The 17415-nt window shown below is 39.7% G+C and overlaps 1 protein-coding gene across 16 annotated transcripts in view; it reads left to right on the forward strand.

Moving 5' to 3' along the window:
• The window catches only part of CADPS (calcium dependent secretion activator), a 465254-nt gene that overhangs the window by 329548 nt on the left and 118291 nt on the right, over positions 1-17415 (forward strand). For 6 of the 16 annotated variants that reach the window (XM_066614155.1, XM_066614148.1, XM_066614149.1 and 3 more), the window contains exons 17-19: positions 246-369; positions 2704-2772; positions 3662-3679. In XM_066614155.1, coding sequence (XP_066470252.1) covers positions 246-369; positions 2704-2772; positions 3662-3679 — 211 coding nt within the window. The remainder of the gene's footprint in view (positions 1-245; positions 370-2703; positions 2773-3661; positions 3680-17415) is intronic. The other 10 variants (XM_066614154.1, XM_066614147.1, XM_066614156.1 and 7 more) reach the window with 3 other exon arrangements.

Below are 17415 nucleotides of genomic sequence, written 5' to 3' on the forward strand. Positions count from 1 at the left end.
TGCATATCTTTAGCCACTTTCGGGCCACTTCCTGTCAGACAAATTTCAAAATAATAGTGAAGTGGAATGTCAGAAGAGGGCCTTGGTGATCTGGTCCAGGGGTTCCTTCCAGTGAACACTGGGAATTGCCTTTGCTGTCTGTATTTGGCCCAGCAGAGGGAGACAAAAGGTATCAAGAGGGTAGGTAAAAAAAAATTAAAAAATTTGTCAGGATGACACAATAAATTAGTGTTTCTTGTATCAAGGTTTTGATGAAAGACATAGTTACTCCAGTCCCTCAAGAGGAGGTAAAAGCTGTCATCCGTAAATGCTTAGAACAAGCTGCATTGACTAACTATACTCGGCTATCAGAGTATGCCAAAATTGAAGGTAAGGTGATTTTATTATTTAAATTAACATTGGTTCTTCTTTCAGCAAGACAACAAAGACAACTGCTTTAAAACAAATACAGTGTAATTATTCTGTTATTACTTAAGTGACAATTGTTGATTTTTTGTTAAAAAGAAAAATTATGTGAAATATTTTCTATTTTTTTAGAAGGTAGAATGGTGAACAGAATAATAATTCATAAGATTGTAAGCATGTTTGGTCAAATAGTACAATATTAATATATGTAGTGGGTGGTAGTTGGAAAATGCAAGTTGAGACCAATGTACTATGTCATTTTCATAGTTAGAAAGGGAAATGCAGTTAATTGCCTGTGACAGTGGAGTTCATGGAGCAATTAAAATATCAGAAATTAAGAAATGTTTTAACTGTGCTCATTTGTTTGTAAGCCAACTTAAAATGTCTATTTTTTTCTTCTGGGTAATTTTTGCCACCTTCTTTATGCATAGCAGATCTTGTCAAATCAGTTGGCCCTGCGCTTGCATCAGATTTCATTCTTGTCACTCTAAATTCTCCACAGCTGATATTATTGACCTTTTACATTATGAAGGAACAACAGCTAGTGACCAGAGACACATGTAGCCATCAAAAAGACATTTTAAAACTCGCTTGAAGATACGCTTTTGGCAGGAGCTCCATACATGCAGATAGATCTTTATACATTAATCAATTCTCATTGTTACCTTGTTGGCTGCTGTACAGTAATTTGAAACTCCCACACAACATGATGAATGCCTTGTTATAAGATGTATAAATTGAATTGTGCAGTGTAGATTTTGGTTTCTTGTTATGCATGAGCCATGAAGCTTTACTAAAGCTATGTTTTTGTTCAGTTAACACGAGAGGAAACAATATCACCGTTCAATTTCTTTTCTCCCTAGTCCTTGCTTGTCAGAAGGACTGGATTATTGTGATATGTCACATATTTTCAGGGTCTGTACATTATACACATCCTCTCTTTTTCAGTGTTTTTCCCCCATTGACAATGCAAATTGTGTACCAGTGGTAATGAATTCATTGTTATGCATCCAGTGAGAAACGCTTAAGAATTGGGCACTAAAAGGATGTTTATCAACTCTTGACTTGGTAATGAGCCATGAAAATAGAGAAGGAACGCAGATCTCTTGAGTGCTGTGCTATCAAGCCATTTATCAAATCACTCTGCTTCATGGAATGGTTTTAATTGGTGAACTCCATCTAAAAAAAAATTCAATGTTTAAATATGCCTCATGAGGACATGGGAGAGCTCCAGTTCAAAGGCAGCTTTGGGTTTGTTTTGTATTTTTCTTTTGAATGGACACTGGACTCCCAAGGTCTCTGTGTAACGCTCACTAATTCTGTCGGTAAGCTTTGCTCTCTTCTTTCAGATATATCTATGCAAAAACAAACTTTATGATCTGTAAGTAAAAATGCATTCATTTCCCAAAATATAGAACAGTTAGTGTGTACTTTCCTTTTGTGCCTCAATTCTTCTTGATTGTGTTAATTATCTGCCTTCTTTTTGGCACTGTGACTTTTAGGTCTGGGAATACTTTGAAGCAACAAACTTTTTTTAGTTTCCTTTTTTTTTTCCCCTTCAATTCCAGCTATTGTTTTCAGAGAAGTACTTCATCCCACACTACCTGCTCTCTTCTGCTTCTCTCCTTCCTTGTTCGTGGTTGGTGCAGCCACTTTTCTATGCCACCTCTATAAAAAGTGGTTGTGTCAGTTTCAAAGCATGCTGGGATTGTTAATTCAAACAACCCAACATCCGCAAGCTGCATGCCTCAGGTTTTCTCTCATGAGCATAGTCGGCTCACTATGAGTTCTTATTTTTTTATTATTTTAAAATAATTATCATTGTATGACCCATTTCTCCTGAGGAGTCTATAATTTAGATGCCTCCAAAATGAAATGCCTCATTGAAATTAAGATAAACAATTAGCAGCAATGCTGTTTGAGGCTATGTTTATGAAGAAATACCTGCAAAAGCCTTAGATACTGAAGGCTAAAATCCTTAGTATCTCGGAGCCTTAAATCAATAGAATTCTATTTCCTTCTATTCATGACGTTCTGACCATTATATTCCTGCAAACAATTCAGAACAAACCTTTAGAATCATGGTCACAATCCCTTTTGTGACTCATGAGCATGCTGAATGGTTAATCCAGTAAACCTCCAATTTTAAACCTCCTTTTTTATTTTTATCCTGTGTGTATCCCAAAATACTCTACAGCTACTTTCCTTCTAAGCTAATGTAAAGTTTTCCTCTGACCTATGACCTATAACCTCTTTACCTGACCTAAGCCTCTTGCATGCCCAAATCCTCTTTTATAGGGAAAAAGAGAGAAATGTATGAGCATCCTGTCTTCTGCTTGGCCTCTCAAGTGATGGATTTAACCATTCGTGAGTACTTTCCACCCTCCTCTCCATGCTGTCTCCACTCTTTTCTGTTTTCATTACTTCAGTACAATCCAGAGCCAAACCAACTCACTTTCCTTGCTTCAAGTCTTTTAGCATTGGCTTGTCTGTTGCTTCTGTCTGTGAAAGTCCCAGTGTGAGAAGTCCAGTCACTTTTTATGAGCCTTAAAAAAAAGGTTAGAAAAATTAAGCTGTTTTTGTTTGTGACGAACTCCAATTTGTCTGTAAGTTTTTTCAGTTCTTTCTGTCTGTGACCTGAATGCATTTTTACTTTGCTTCTGTGTAGCCCCAATTTGTAAACACTTGTCACTGGTACACAATCAAAAGGTAGAAACTACATGGGGGAGCAATGAGCTAGAGGTCAGATAAAAGACATTGGGGAAGAACCGTCTTTACCTTTCCCTAATGTGTGTGCTTTAAACATTTTTTTAAAAAAATTCTGCGTGTAAGGCCTCAGAAAAATGTCCTTCCTGTACGTTAGATCTTCAGTGTTTTTTGTCTGTCACCTTTCAAGAAGAATGCTATCCTACCTTTTTTATTACTATTATTCCTTAGTAGCAAGCACTGAATCAGGCATATTATGTATACTTGTTTACTCTTCTACTAGGAAGTGTGTGTTCACAGAGCTTAAACCAACTCAACACAATTTTTGTTTTGTACAACATTCAGTTTTACCTTTGCAAAATGAGACCTTTTTATGATACCCATGATTCTGGGTGGTGGGAGAGATTGGGCAACTTTTTTCTTTTCTTTGTAATGTCATAAACCACACATAACTGGGGAGCATTTTGATCCACTTGCTCATTAATCCTGCATATCTGTTCTTGTTTCTCTCTCTCTTTTCTCCTTGTTGCTTTCTTTCTCTTTCATATAGAGAATCAAAAGGATGCAGGTGAACAACTGTATATGCATTATCAATTGCTAGGATTGTTGAGTTTCTATTGATCTTTGTTTTCCTTTATGTAGCTCCTTAAGATATGTGCTCCTTAGAGAGAGAAGTTGGAGTTGCAATAATACTTAAGGAGTTAATTTGTGCTGTCTTAATTCATGTACCTGGTGTTCTCGTTCTCCCGTAGTAGATCCAGTAGAAATACAGTGCAAACCTTAATAGGAGATGAGACACAGCCTAACCAAGAACAAAGTCATATGTTTAAACTAAAAGACCCCAAAACTACAGTTTGGTACCCAATAATATTAACAATTTGGCTTTTTGTTCAAAACACTGTTTGATATCAAAACTAATTCTCATTTTTGTTTTTTGTATCTTCTGTTTTATGCCCTGTTTGGGAAGAATGGTTTTCTTGTTAATGTGTAACTAACAATACAGTCAGACAGAAGTCATGTTTGTCGTAAATTTTCTTTTTGTTTGTAACATGTGATGTAATGAAACATGAATACAGTTCAGATACAGATCATTTAAAAAAGCAATACTGTCAAAATTAAGACAGGCCACTTTTTTCATGACTTCTACTCATATAAGAAATCTTCATTTGAAATTTCTTTAGATCTGAACTGTTAATTGAATTTTATTTTTTTCTGAGTCTTTCGTTTACGTTTTGTGAAAGCAAATTGTCTGGATTTTGAATTGTTTTTAGAAAAAATAATTTTTAAAAGGAAAAACTCCCAATAATTTCATGACAGTTTCTGATGGTAATTGCACTGAGATAATCTTAGAGTGAAAATAATGCAAACACAGTATCTCTTTCATTTTTCATACTCACAATAATTCATAGATCACTTACACTACTATGAACTACTCTGGACTAGAGAATCCATGTACATAATTTATCAGTGAGCCCTAAGAAAGCCCATAACAAATAGCCCAAATACTAGCCCGCGGGCCGAATCTGGGGTTTGGAAAAAGTCCCCCTTCCCGTGAGCAGAGCTTACCGTTCTGTCATCACACCACATTTCTTTGAAGCAGAACATGTTACAGGGACACTCTGGGCAGTCATGTCTGTTGCCCAGTGTCTCAGAAGGCTGTGTAACAGGATGTCCAGGCAGACGTGACAGCCCAGAGCATCCCTGTAACATGTTCTGCTTCAAAGAAATGTGGTGTGATGACAGAACGGTAAGCTCTGTCTGAGATGGGGTGGGCTTTTTTGGGACACAGCGGTCTTCAGTTTGAAGACCACTGCTCTAAACTCGGCTTATATAAAACTTGTAATAGAAAACAGCTATGTTGTCATAATATCAAAAACACTCAGTTCTCTAAGAGCCATGTGGAATTGAAGCAGTTATATATTTCTGATGTTAGTAAATCTAGACAGGCATCTACAATGGTCGCTATGGGTTTATCAGACATGGATGTACATTTACATCTAGGTGCATGTCTACAAAATAAGGAGATCACTGACAATCATGAGGGAATGCTATCAGTACCTTATTCAACTGGTGAATGTCCAAAGTTATGAAGTTAAAGTGTTCAGTCTTAATTTGTGCATTATATTATTGTCAACATTCACTGATCTTCCTCTGGATATTTGAACATCCACCACATGTGTAAAGCATAATCAAAAAAATGGGTCAGGATTTATATTCTGTCTAAGGGATCCATGCAGGTGCAGACAGTGCAATGCAAAGCATCATTGGAAGTTCAGCTATGACATCATCCATCATAGCCAAACTTTCAGGTTGCTGAGCTCCATGCTGCACAGAGCTTGCCTTGGAACTGCCCAACCACACAACCATGCAGTTTATGGGGAACACTGTTCAGAATTCTAGGATTTGCATTAAACTAAACTTAGGGCTCAATCCTATCCATGGGATATGCTGGTAGACTACAAGATCCACCAGCGTATCCCATGGTCTACGATTGCAGTGGCTTCTCCAAAAGTCTTCAGAACATGGCCACTTGTGCAAAAGCCAAGTACCAACTCGCAGACAGACTGTCAATCCAGGTATGTTGGCAACAATGGCAAAGTGGGGTGATCAGGCTGGTCTGGGGTGGATTGAGGATGGGACATGATGGGTCTTAGCAGCAGTGAGGTCTGCCAGATCTGATGCTCTCATTTCCTGTCCCACTCACACCCTTGGCCCTAACAGATCTATACCAGCAAAAAAAGCAGACATTGATCTGAGTATGTTCTTATTCTTGTTCTTACTTATTTCTCCAGGCCAGTCTGGTCCCTGTTGGTGCATAGGATTTGGCAAAGGTTGCACTGGTGGGCCTAAATCTGGTTGGACTGCCAGTTTACATTGTGTTTTAACATATTAGACCTAGGGAAGCAAATGAATTGAACTGAATAGCAGAAGAGCATTTAGGAGATTGAATCCATAGGCACATAAAATTTCTACTAAATTCAGTAGAAAAAAATATAATATAATGTCATGTAAAAGGTATCCTTGTTTTTGCCTGTGAAAATTTGAAGTCCATTATTTCTTTAGAAAATAATAATTTTTGAAGTCTTTAGATTTGGTTCCTATGAAATATTAATGCACAACTATGCAATTAATTTTTATGTTAATGTGCCCTAATTGCTGTAATTTTCATGAGCTCATTTTACTCTGCTGGATAAGCATAAGATGTCCTCCAGAAATAGTGTAGATATATTGATTATGCTCAATGACCATCATGATCTGCTGTTAGTGACTTATTAAGGTTTCTACAGTTTTGCAGTTTGCAGACCAGGGTATTTCTTATATATGTAGTCATAGTGGAAATGGAAAAGGTGCAAAAGAGAGCGAATAAGATTATTACGGGGCTGGGGCACCTTCCTTATGAGGAAAGGCTATGGCGTTTGGGCCTCTTCAGCCTGGTAAAGAGACGCCTGAGGGGGGACATGATTGAGACATACAGAATTATGCATGGGAAGGATAAAGTGGATAGAGAGATGCTCTTTACACTCTCGCATTACACCAGAACGAGGGGACATCCACTAAAATTGAGTGTTGGGAGGGTTAGGACAGACAAAAAAAATATTTCTTTACTCAGCGTGTGATCAGTCTGTGGAACTCCTTGCCGCAGGATGTGGTGATGGCATCATACCTGGATGCCTTTAAAAGGGGATTGGACATGTTTCTGGAGGAAAAATCCATTATGGGTTACAAGCCATGATGTGTATGTGCAACCTCCTGATTTTAGAAATGGGCTATGTCAGAATGCCAGATGCAAGGGAGGGCACCAAGATGCAGGTCTCTTGTTATCAGGTGTGCTCCCTGGGGCAATTGGTGGGCCGCTGTAAGATACAGGAAGCTGGACTAATTGGGCCTATGGTGTGATCCAGTGGGGCTGTTCTTATATTCTTTTCCAATTCCACTATGTCCTTTTTGAGATGTGGTGACCAGAACTGGACACAATACTCCATGTGTAGCCTTACCATCGATTTGTACAACAGCATTATAATATTAGCTGTTTTGTTCTCAATACCTTTTCTAATGATCCCAAGCATAGAATTGGCCTTCTTTACTGCCACTGCACATTGGGTTGATATTTTCATCAAGCTGTCTACCACCACCCCAAGATTCCTCTCCTGATCTGTCACAGACAGCTCAGAACCCATTAGCCTATATGTGAAGTTTTGATTTTTTGCCCCAATGTGCATGACTTTACACTTACTTACATTGAAATGCATCTGCCATTTTGCTGCCCATTCTGCCAGTTTGGAGAGATCCTTCTGGAGCTCCTCACAATCACATCTGGTCTTCACCACTCAGAAAAGTTTGGTGTCGCCTGCAAAATTTGCCACCTCACTGCTCACCCCTGTCTCCAGGTCATTTATGAAGAGGTTGAAACGCACCGGTCCCAGGACAGATCCTTGGTGCACACAGCTTTTCACCTCTCTCCATTGTGAAAATTGCCCATTGACACCCACTCTCTGTTTCCTGGTCTTCAGTCAGTTCTCAATCCAGGAGAGGACCTGCCCTCTAATTCCCTTACTATGGAGTTTTTTCAATAGCCTTTGGTGAGGGACCGTGTCGAACGCCTTCTAAAAGTCCAGATATATAATGTCCATGGGTTCTCCCACTTCCACATGCCTGTTGACCTTTTCAAAAAATTCTATAAGGTTTGTGAGGCAAGACTTACCCTTACAGAAGCCATGCTGATTCTCCCTCAGCAAGGCCTGTTCGTCTATGTGTTTTGAGATTCTATCTTTGATGAGGCATTCCACCATCTTACCCGGTATAGATGTTAGGCTGACCGGCCTATAGTTTCCCGGTCCCCCCTCTTTCCCTTTTTAAAGATTAGTATGACATTTGCTGTCCTCCAATCTTCTGGCACCGTGGCCGTTTTGAGGGACAAGTTGCATATTTTAGTCAAGAGATCAGCAACTTCATTCTTTAATTCCTTAATAACTCTAGGGTGGATGCCATCCAGGCTCAGTGACTTATTGATCTTTAATTTATCTATGAGGTCTGAAACATCTTCTCTTTCAACCTCTATCTGACTTAATTCCTTGGTCAGGAGGGGCCGTTAAGGCAGTGGTATTTGCCCGAGGTCTTCTGTCGTGAAGACAGATGCAAAGAACTCATTTAATTTCCCTGCTTTTAACATATTTGAAGAAGCTTTTATTTTTCCCCTTAATGTTGCTGGCCATGCGTTCCTCATGGTCTCACTTGGCCTCCCGTATCACCTTCTTACATTTTGGTTGGCAACCTTCAGTCTCGAAAGACTATGGTATAAGCCTACAGCATCCGGTATTCCCAGGCGGTCTCCCATCCAAGTACTAACCAGACCTGACCTTGCTTAGCTTCCAAGATCAGACAAGATCGGGCATGTGTTATGCCACAGTTTATGTCCCTTTTTATTCTCTTCATTAGGGCACTTACGGAGACCTCCTCAAAGTAAAGGAATGTTTGTTCCCTTACCTCAGAGCTGCATTGCCCTTATGTCAGTGCTGGAAAGTACTGACATAAGGGGTTAGGATTGCGCCCAATTTTGTATATTCATCCTGCCTATTCCTGCTCACACCAGTTGCTATCTAAAATAGTCTATGAGTACTTGGCTAATGAATGTAGAGGGGGGAAAAGAACAAAATTTCCCAGGCCAATTTGGATCAACAAACCAAATACTTTGAAGGTGATACTGATGCCCTTGGTGGTCAGTCAAAAAATTCACCACCCGCCCCACTATCTCTCTGCAATGAGAGGGCAGAGAACAAAAAATATTGTGCATGAAAGTACTGAAGCTCCCTCTTAGTGTGGACAGAATGTATCTGCATATTTACAGGTTGTTTCAAAGAAGAAAAAGCCACCCAGACTGTAAAGAGATACACAGTCCTGTGGCATCTAGCAATCTTTATGGAACATCATCACAGGGTGGAAAAAAATTTTCAGGATCTGAATTATGCAAGTATAGTAGTAATGTTGACATTTTTCTATATTTGCATGACCTTCAGTGGTACTGAGTTATCCAGTATGGTCCCAACTTTTGAGCACTTGTACCAGCAGGATACAATGATTTTCACACAGTCCCAAGAGTTGCACTCCTCCTTGATGTTGTCAATATCATCGATTATTAGAAGCCTCTTACATGAGCACATCAGTACCACACAGAGCTGCAAACAAGCAGGCCCACACCACTTGCAAGAACCAATGCCTCCACATGGACTATGTCTCCTCCAGTACCATGATGTGTGAAATCCTTATATCAGCACATAGACAGCTCCTATGTGAAGTTCCTATGGGGAGATGCCAGTTCACAGACAGACTTCTGCATGAGCACTGCCCATCCGCAAACTAGGCTGTCCTGAGGCTGAGACTCACACACGAAGGCTCCAGTAGCATGTGAACCAGTCCTAGAAACTGTAATCTCTTTTAGTACACAGTGATGCATAAAGAAAAAGCAAAATCTAAAGAGTACTGCTAATGTTAAATTGAAAGCACTAGGGATAGGTGATAAGGATTTGAACTTGTACAAAAAAAAATATGATAGTGAGTTCCATCTTCTATCCACTGTCTTTATAACATAGCATGAAACAATGCCAGTGTTTGGCAGGAGCTATTATATACACTTGCTGGCATCAGCAGGGAATCAGCAGGAGTATTTTAATTACTATTATGGTACATGTTGCAGAGCTGCAGGGAAACATGCACAGATCCTCCCCGATCGCTTTTCAAAAACACTTTTTTGTTGCTGTTTTTACAATTTCATTTTAAAAAAAAAAAGAAAGAAAGAGAGTGAGATGGAATCCACAGCGGGTCAATTTGCTGACAACAGCACAGTCAAATCTACAGGTCATGTGTTTTAGGTTATATTTTAAAAACAACTTGATAAGGCCAGCTGCTATGGCCACTTTGTTTTATGCTGTTTTATTTTTTTTTCCCTCCGCCATTCTCTTCCCCCTTTTTTCTGCCTTGGGCACATACACACAGAGAACATAACTGAAGTTGTACAATCCAGGCATATTTGACAGCTGCAGGTTCTACATGCCAATCAGCTCTAAAATATATTTTTCATCTGGGTCACTGTAGGTGTCTAGGTCTGTAGCAACTAGCATAAATGTGCAGCTGCCGGCAAGTTCAGTAGCTGAAACATATTTAAAGCCAAAGCAGAGTTGGATTACTGCAGGTCTTGCTGTGCAGCTTGGCTGTGTCTCATGGGTACAATTGTCCTCTGGCTTTGGTACCCTTTGAGGAAATGCCTCTCTGTTACATGCCAATCATATTGTAAACTAGAATGAGAACCAGTCAGAGTCATTCCTATGGCACAGTTGACTAATGCATATTAGGTGCCACGGTATGGTAGCCTTTTGCAAGAGCTGCTCCTTTCGTTGAAGGTCTCAACAGCTATCAGTTCACATTGTTTTATTTAATATTGCTATATCTATATCGATACAGACACATATGCCGAAGATTCTCAAAAATGTGACATTCCTGTAAAAAGGCACAGCCAGTTGCCGTGAGAGGCATCATACTCTTTTTGACCTGTCTCTCCATGATACATACAATCTAAATTGGGCCAAAGCATGTTCCCAGCACATACAGAGACAGTCTGAGCAAAACAAAGGCTCCACAGTCATTGTATGAATTGTCAGGAGGGTCGACTTCCAGAGGTTAGATTACTGTTTGTAGTTCTGCAGTTGTCTCCAGTTTATATCTAGAGAAGCTTTGTCTCATGCCCATAGGGTTTGCTATGTAAATCACATTGTGAACTTCTTTTGTTGAAAACCAATATATAAATATTCTTAACAATAATCACAGTGCTGTTTCAACTATGATACTCATGGAAGAAGGGGATTTTTGTGGAACTAGTAAAGTCAGTAAAATTTTGAGTACTAGTTTTTGTGGCGAGCTTACCTATGGAATACCACAGTACCAAACCTGGGTAGGGAAGTGGGAAGCTGCCATCTCATGTGCCCTTTGTACTGGAGAAGACTCAAAAGCTCCTTTGATAATGTGCATCACAATCCTAGACAGGGTTATGCAGAAATAAATCCAATTGTGTCTAGTGGGATTTATTCCCAAGAAAGAGTTCATAGGAATTCAGCCTTGGAGAACATTCTGGTGCAATGTTCATGTACAGGCTAACCAGTCATTCTCAAGTCGGACTGTCATGCTGTAGTCACCAATCCTAGCCACCGACTGTTAATTAATACAAAATTAACTTCCAAAGTCAAGATTGGAGGGTGTTCACTTGGACAGAGTTCTTGTTTTCCTAAGAGCTCCATTGCAGACAGAAGCCTTCCATTTTCAATCTTACCACTGTGGTTCTGCAAAACGGCCAGCTTATCCTCACATCATGGGGAGAAAGTGGAGAAGACTGACTGAGCTTCTCTCTACCATGGAAGCCCTCAAGGAGAGACAAATTCCAAGCAGGGAAGGATATGGAAATACTAGACAAATGTGAGACCAAGTTCTAGTTATGTTTTAAATGAGAAATAATTTATTTAGCAGAAGGCCAAAAGTTTTTATAGTCTCGCCTGCTCCTTCCTTCCCTTTCTTACCTCATGAGAAATAAGAAATTAGATCAAGATGTTTTCTGACATGAATTGATGGACAGATTTCAAATCTGAGGAAAAGGAGAAGAACATTTAAGCAAGGAAGAGCTATAAAGATACATAATAATTATGATGCAGATCTTGCATAGAAAATTCAAACTTCTCCCAAAGCTTCAAAAACGGCTTTCCAGTCCTCCTCACTTTCTATGTTAAACATATTGATTATACAGTTCTTTTGTGACCTGGAATTAAGCCTAACTATTGGCTCTTCTGTGCATGAAACTCAAATGACTTTTGGTGTACCATAAAACTACCTTTCCATTATGTGCGTACATAAACCTTGACTTTAGTCTCTCATAGATGACTTAAGAAGATTTTAATCATTAAACCAGTGATTTTCAACCATTCTCGTCTCATGGCACACTGACAAAGCACTAAAATTGTTAAGGCACACCGTTTTTTGACAATTGACAAGGCACACCACACTGACACATCCTGCAGTGGCCCTACTAACAAATGATCCTCCCCCAAACTCTCACGGCACACCTGCAGACCATCTGTGGCACACCAGTGTGCCATGGCACAGTGGTTGAAAATGACTGCATTATACAGACATGGAATAAGAACCCAATCTTGGAAAGTAGCTACAATGGAGGGGGGAGAGAGAGCTCTGCGAAAGCTTTTCCCCTTCATGTTGCCCACTCCTGATGAAGTCTTCTTTAACAGAAATTTTGAGGCTTCATTTCCATTTTACTTTCTGACATGACTAATTTTTCTGTCACATAAATGATTTGTAGAGCACTTATTGCACAACAGTCTGAGATAGCTTACTTTCATATTAAAATACCATGTTAAATATGAATGTAAGTAATCTCAGACTTACAGATTGTTGTGCAATCTGTATACTTCCTCATATTGTAAGATCTGATATTTTCCAGGACCATGGCATACTCGGTTTCTGTCCTGTGTTAAATACCAGAAGCTGCCCAATAGACATGTGAAACGGCCTCATATTGAGTCAGAACACTGGCCCATATAGATATATGCTTTGCAAGCAATTATATGTGTGCCTCTGGTTGTACTTCACGGTGTGCTAGGGGATACTTGGTTCTACTGCTACAAAGACTATATGACACTGCTCTGGCTGGTCCCTGGCTGGTCCCATCAGAATGGGGACCAGTAATGTGGTATGGCTCTGTGGCAGCCTCATCAAAAAAAGAAACATATTGAACTAAAACAGTGTTTTTCGAGTTTGTTCTCTGCCATACCACTTCACATGGTCCACCTATTTGAAGTACTACTGAAAGTAACTGGTGATGACATCAGCAGTTACCTCTGGGTTGGGAGGCCAGATGCATTGCGACAAACACTGGTAAGAAGCTTAGGGCGGATTCCTCAGTACTTGGCTTTTTTGAGCATGGAAAAGCAGGCTTTGGAACTCTGTCCGCTGGACCTCCTACTGCTGTTTGTTGTGTTGCGTTCCTGGACTTGCTGCAGAGCGATAGGTTTCCAGAAGTCCTACAAGTACCACCAGACACCACTAATGGTACCCATAATGCAGATTGAGAAACACTGGACTAGAAGGGTACAAGCAGAAAAGAGAGCAGGGTCTGCAACAGAGAACCTTCTTCATCACTGCAGGGACAACTATGTGACAGCTTCTCTCTCTTATGCACAGCTGCTGTCTCTGGTGGCATTTACCAAAAAAAAATAAAAATTGAAAACCCCTGATCTAGACCACTGCAGTCTACTCTGATGGCAGTGGCTCCTCAGTATCAGTGATGATATCCTACCCAACCCGGCTACCTGAGATCCTTTTCACTGGAGGTGCCTGGGATTGAACCTGAGACATTGAATCTCTCAAGGAAAGGGCATTCAAAAAAAACTAATATGGTAAAGACACCTTGTGAAAAGTAATCACATCAAAAAGCAATAAGAGAACGAACACAATGAATCTTCAGTTCTCCAATTTTGCTATATGGGTAAGACAGCTGAGCTCTCTCTGGTTCCAGCTTCTAAGAAGTATTGCTTATTTTTGTATTTGCATGTCAAGGTGCTATAGGGATGCAGATGAAGTGTCTGCTGTCCTGGTTAGGGTTTCAAGCCTACGCACTGATAAGCTGCTTGAATCCCACTGATTTCCGTGGGATTCAAGAAGCCAAAGATTGTGCAGGCCTGCCACCCAGGAATAGAGGGGGGAAATGATTGACCTATTTTATAGAGCCAAATGTTTTTACCATCCTGATGTTACATACCCCCATATTCTTATTTCAACACTTTCAAAATTACAACCAACCAGCAAACCTCTTTCTTTAAATAAACAGCTGAATTATCTCTCTCTTCCTGTTTCTGGGAAATGTGAGCAAAGAGAAAAGGGCTTCTGGCATGATACCATCCAGATAAATATGCCAGTCTTCTTACAGACAGAGATGTTTAGAGAAGTGCGTTGGCTATTAAAATGTTGATCTTAAATATAGCAGAAACTATAGGAGAAGTACATTTACATTGCTGTGTGCATACAGAAGGAAAGGAGATCTATATTCCCCCTAGGCTGATATCACAAACTATATGACAGATGGGTCAAGTCCTGATTGCCGCATTCTAACATTTGGAATAGCAAAGTAACATATTTGATAAAGCTGGCAAGTTTTTATATATGATTCAACTCAGAATATAAAAGCCACTAGAATTCCAAGTGGAAAATAATGAGCTGGAAACAATCAGAAACCACACTTTTTAAAAGTGAGAGATTTTAGTACATATTTAAATTGCATGAAGAGTAGTGTATAGCTGTAGTTTTAACCCAAAATGGTGTTCCAAATATTTTTTAATGTTAATAGTCTTCCCAAACTGATTCACTTTTACGTCGCCCTGTTTTCAGTTAATAAATCCGACAGTACCAGAATCAATCTATAGCAGGCAATATTTCATGCCACTATATGGGTGCAAAGGCAGGCAATGCTATTTCACATTTGACACATGCAGATTAAGTTCTTTTGAGAGGGGAAAAAAAACTAATTGACTGTACTAAAATCTTGCTTTTTGCACTTGGCTACACGAAATAACAATTAGCATTCACGCTGAATTTTAAGCATCCTGGATTGTGAATTCTCGTAGCGTAGTGGAATCTGTCGACTGCGGAAAAAAAATGTTTGTTGTCATAATTGTGTAGTACTTGAGTTGACGATAAGCAAAACAGCAGCTATTCCATTTGTACTTTTATCATTTCTGCTTACTTTTCGTTCAAAGTTTTCATCTTTTTTGTCACTGTTTATGATGTCACATGTGTCTTTACTTTTGCTGTCTCTCTACATCATTCATGAACAGCTCGATCGTCAGTGCCCAAGCCCCCAACTGGGCCCACTCCTTCCACTCAAACGCAGACTAACATGATAAATCAGATGCTGAAAGGCATACCTAAGCAAACACCAAGTACTGTAATAGTTTTATTTTATTCACTATTTCCTAGCTTAGCTTTTTCCTCATTATTTTATGGTAGTTTAGATATTAGGAAGCTAGTCGCAACCATAGGCTTTGGACAAAGAAATTTCTAGCGCAACGCTTTTAGATATACCTTGATTTCAAAATGTCCACATTTTTTGTCTAGCAATGTCTGACATATGCAACATTTTCAAATATCAACGTCAGCACAAAATAACATTATTGTTGCTTAACATTTTGCATGGGAAATGTGAATCTGTATGATTTAAATTATTATGAAATGATTGAAATGTTGTTTCATTGACCTATCAGTGCTCCAGCTATTTGCACACAATATGATACACTAATATTTGTTGAAAAAGTTGTTGAAAAAGAAATAAGCTTGGGAAGGATCTACATTTATCTAGAGACAGATTTGTGTAGATAAGCTTTTATTAAATATTTTCTGTTTCAGCCTCTCCATAATTGTAATCTGAAAGTTTTCCCCAGCATAGAGCTGTAGTAGAGTTGGCAGATTGTTGCATATAATGTTGCATGTTGCATGTAACTTTTAAGACCACTTTTCCTCTCCTATTTTAGCATTACCCTTCCTTTCTCTGCTTTTTTGGCATGGAATTAGAAACATAGTGCTCCACACTGGAGCTTTTACACAACTCCTAATAAGCTATTTGAGGCAAAATCCTAACCCCTTATGTTAGTGCTTTCCAGCACTGGCATAGCAGTGCCAGTGGGGCATGTGCTACATCCTGCAGTTGGATGTCACAGAGGCCTCCTCAAAGTAAGTGAATGTTTGTTCCCTTACCTTGGAGCTGCATTGCCCTTATGTTAGTGCTGGAAAGCACTGACATAAAGGGTTAGGATTGGGCCCTTAGCTGGTTTCACAACCAAGAAGACCCGTGTTGTGCCCCAGGAGGGGGAGATAGGATTTGGCGGCAGATGAGTTTGCCATCCCCAACCCCCTCCTGTGCCTAAATTGCCCCTGGCCCACCCTCCCCTGCCCAGTTTCACCCCTCCCCCTGTCCTGGAACCTACTGTTTGGTGATGTACTCCCCGCCATGGGCTCCTGCTTCTCATCCCATTGGTTTGGAGGCCCAGCGCCAACTGGTGCTAGTCTTTCTGCCAGGGCCTCTCCCCTGCTGGCTGCCGCAAGATGTCTGACAGTATATTTGCAATGGCCATTGCCGGGGCAGTGCGCAGGCTGCCAACGCTGCCCTCAATATTGGATTGAGCCGATTATCTCACCTCACAAAGATTGCTTCATAATAATAACTTCACTTCTTGTGAACTTAGATCCATTACTTGATTTCCAGTTTGGTTTATGTTTCTTTGTTTAAAGTTCTCAAGGAACACTAGAAATCTTAAGAAAAAGATTACTTAAGATCCTGATTCAAATAAGCATGATTTTTTAAAAAATTGTCTTGATATTTTGTATAGTTGGAAGTTTTGTCTGGGTGGCTATTCTAAGCATGCCCCAAATTTCCACTTTTGTTGTTATTTTTTTTCCAAATAATGTGAACTTCGTAGCTACAGAAAAAAATTCTAAAGATAAAGCTATATTGTAATATGTGTTTAGGGCACACATACTATGGCTACTTAGAATTCCCTCCCTCCCCCACCATCATTCAAAAAATGTCCTCCAGTGCAACAGCTATGATCAATTTTAAAATATATGTACCTCCTTTCATCAAAAATTTATCGAAAAGCGAATAGATTAAAATTAAAAAGCAAATAAGTTAATTAAAACAACAACTATCTGCATGTGATCGTCAGTCTGCATTCCATTGGCCAGGGCACATCCAGCAAGCCTTCAGTTTTGCCAGCACGATCTGTGGGGCACGGAAGAGTCTATTGACGCAGTCAAGGAGACCTACAGAGTGTAATGAGAATTTCATTAGTTCAAGTGAGGGACAAAACAGACAGGATTTCCCAATATCTTTTTTCTTTAATTAAAAACACTCTGGGGGCTGCTAATTTGATTGGAGAAGTGAAGCTGGATGGGAGTGTCTTTCCCCATGACATTTCAGTGGTTTAGATTGCCCCCACCACTGAAAATGCTATTACCCCTGCTGAGGAAAAAATTAAGACGCCATCCAAGTACCTGATAACAGTCAGGTTTCTAATGAAACACATTTCTTACAGGCATGCATACAGATTCATGCTGAATCTCAACATATAATTGAATTGTCATGTGAATTTTGAAGGCTGTGAAAAAGGGCCAATCTCTTACAATACAACCCTAAGCATGATTACTCAGAAATAATTCCCCCATTAGTGGCAAGTTCTTCCAAGCAAGCATAGGGTTGCACAT

Source organism: Tiliqua scincoides, chromosome 2 (genome assembly GCF_035046505.1).
Source record: "Tiliqua scincoides isolate rTilSci1 chromosome 2, rTilSci1.hap2, whole genome shotgun sequence".
Classification (NCBI taxonomy): Eukaryota; Metazoa; Chordata; class Lepidosauria; order Squamata; family Scincidae; genus Tiliqua; species Tiliqua scincoides.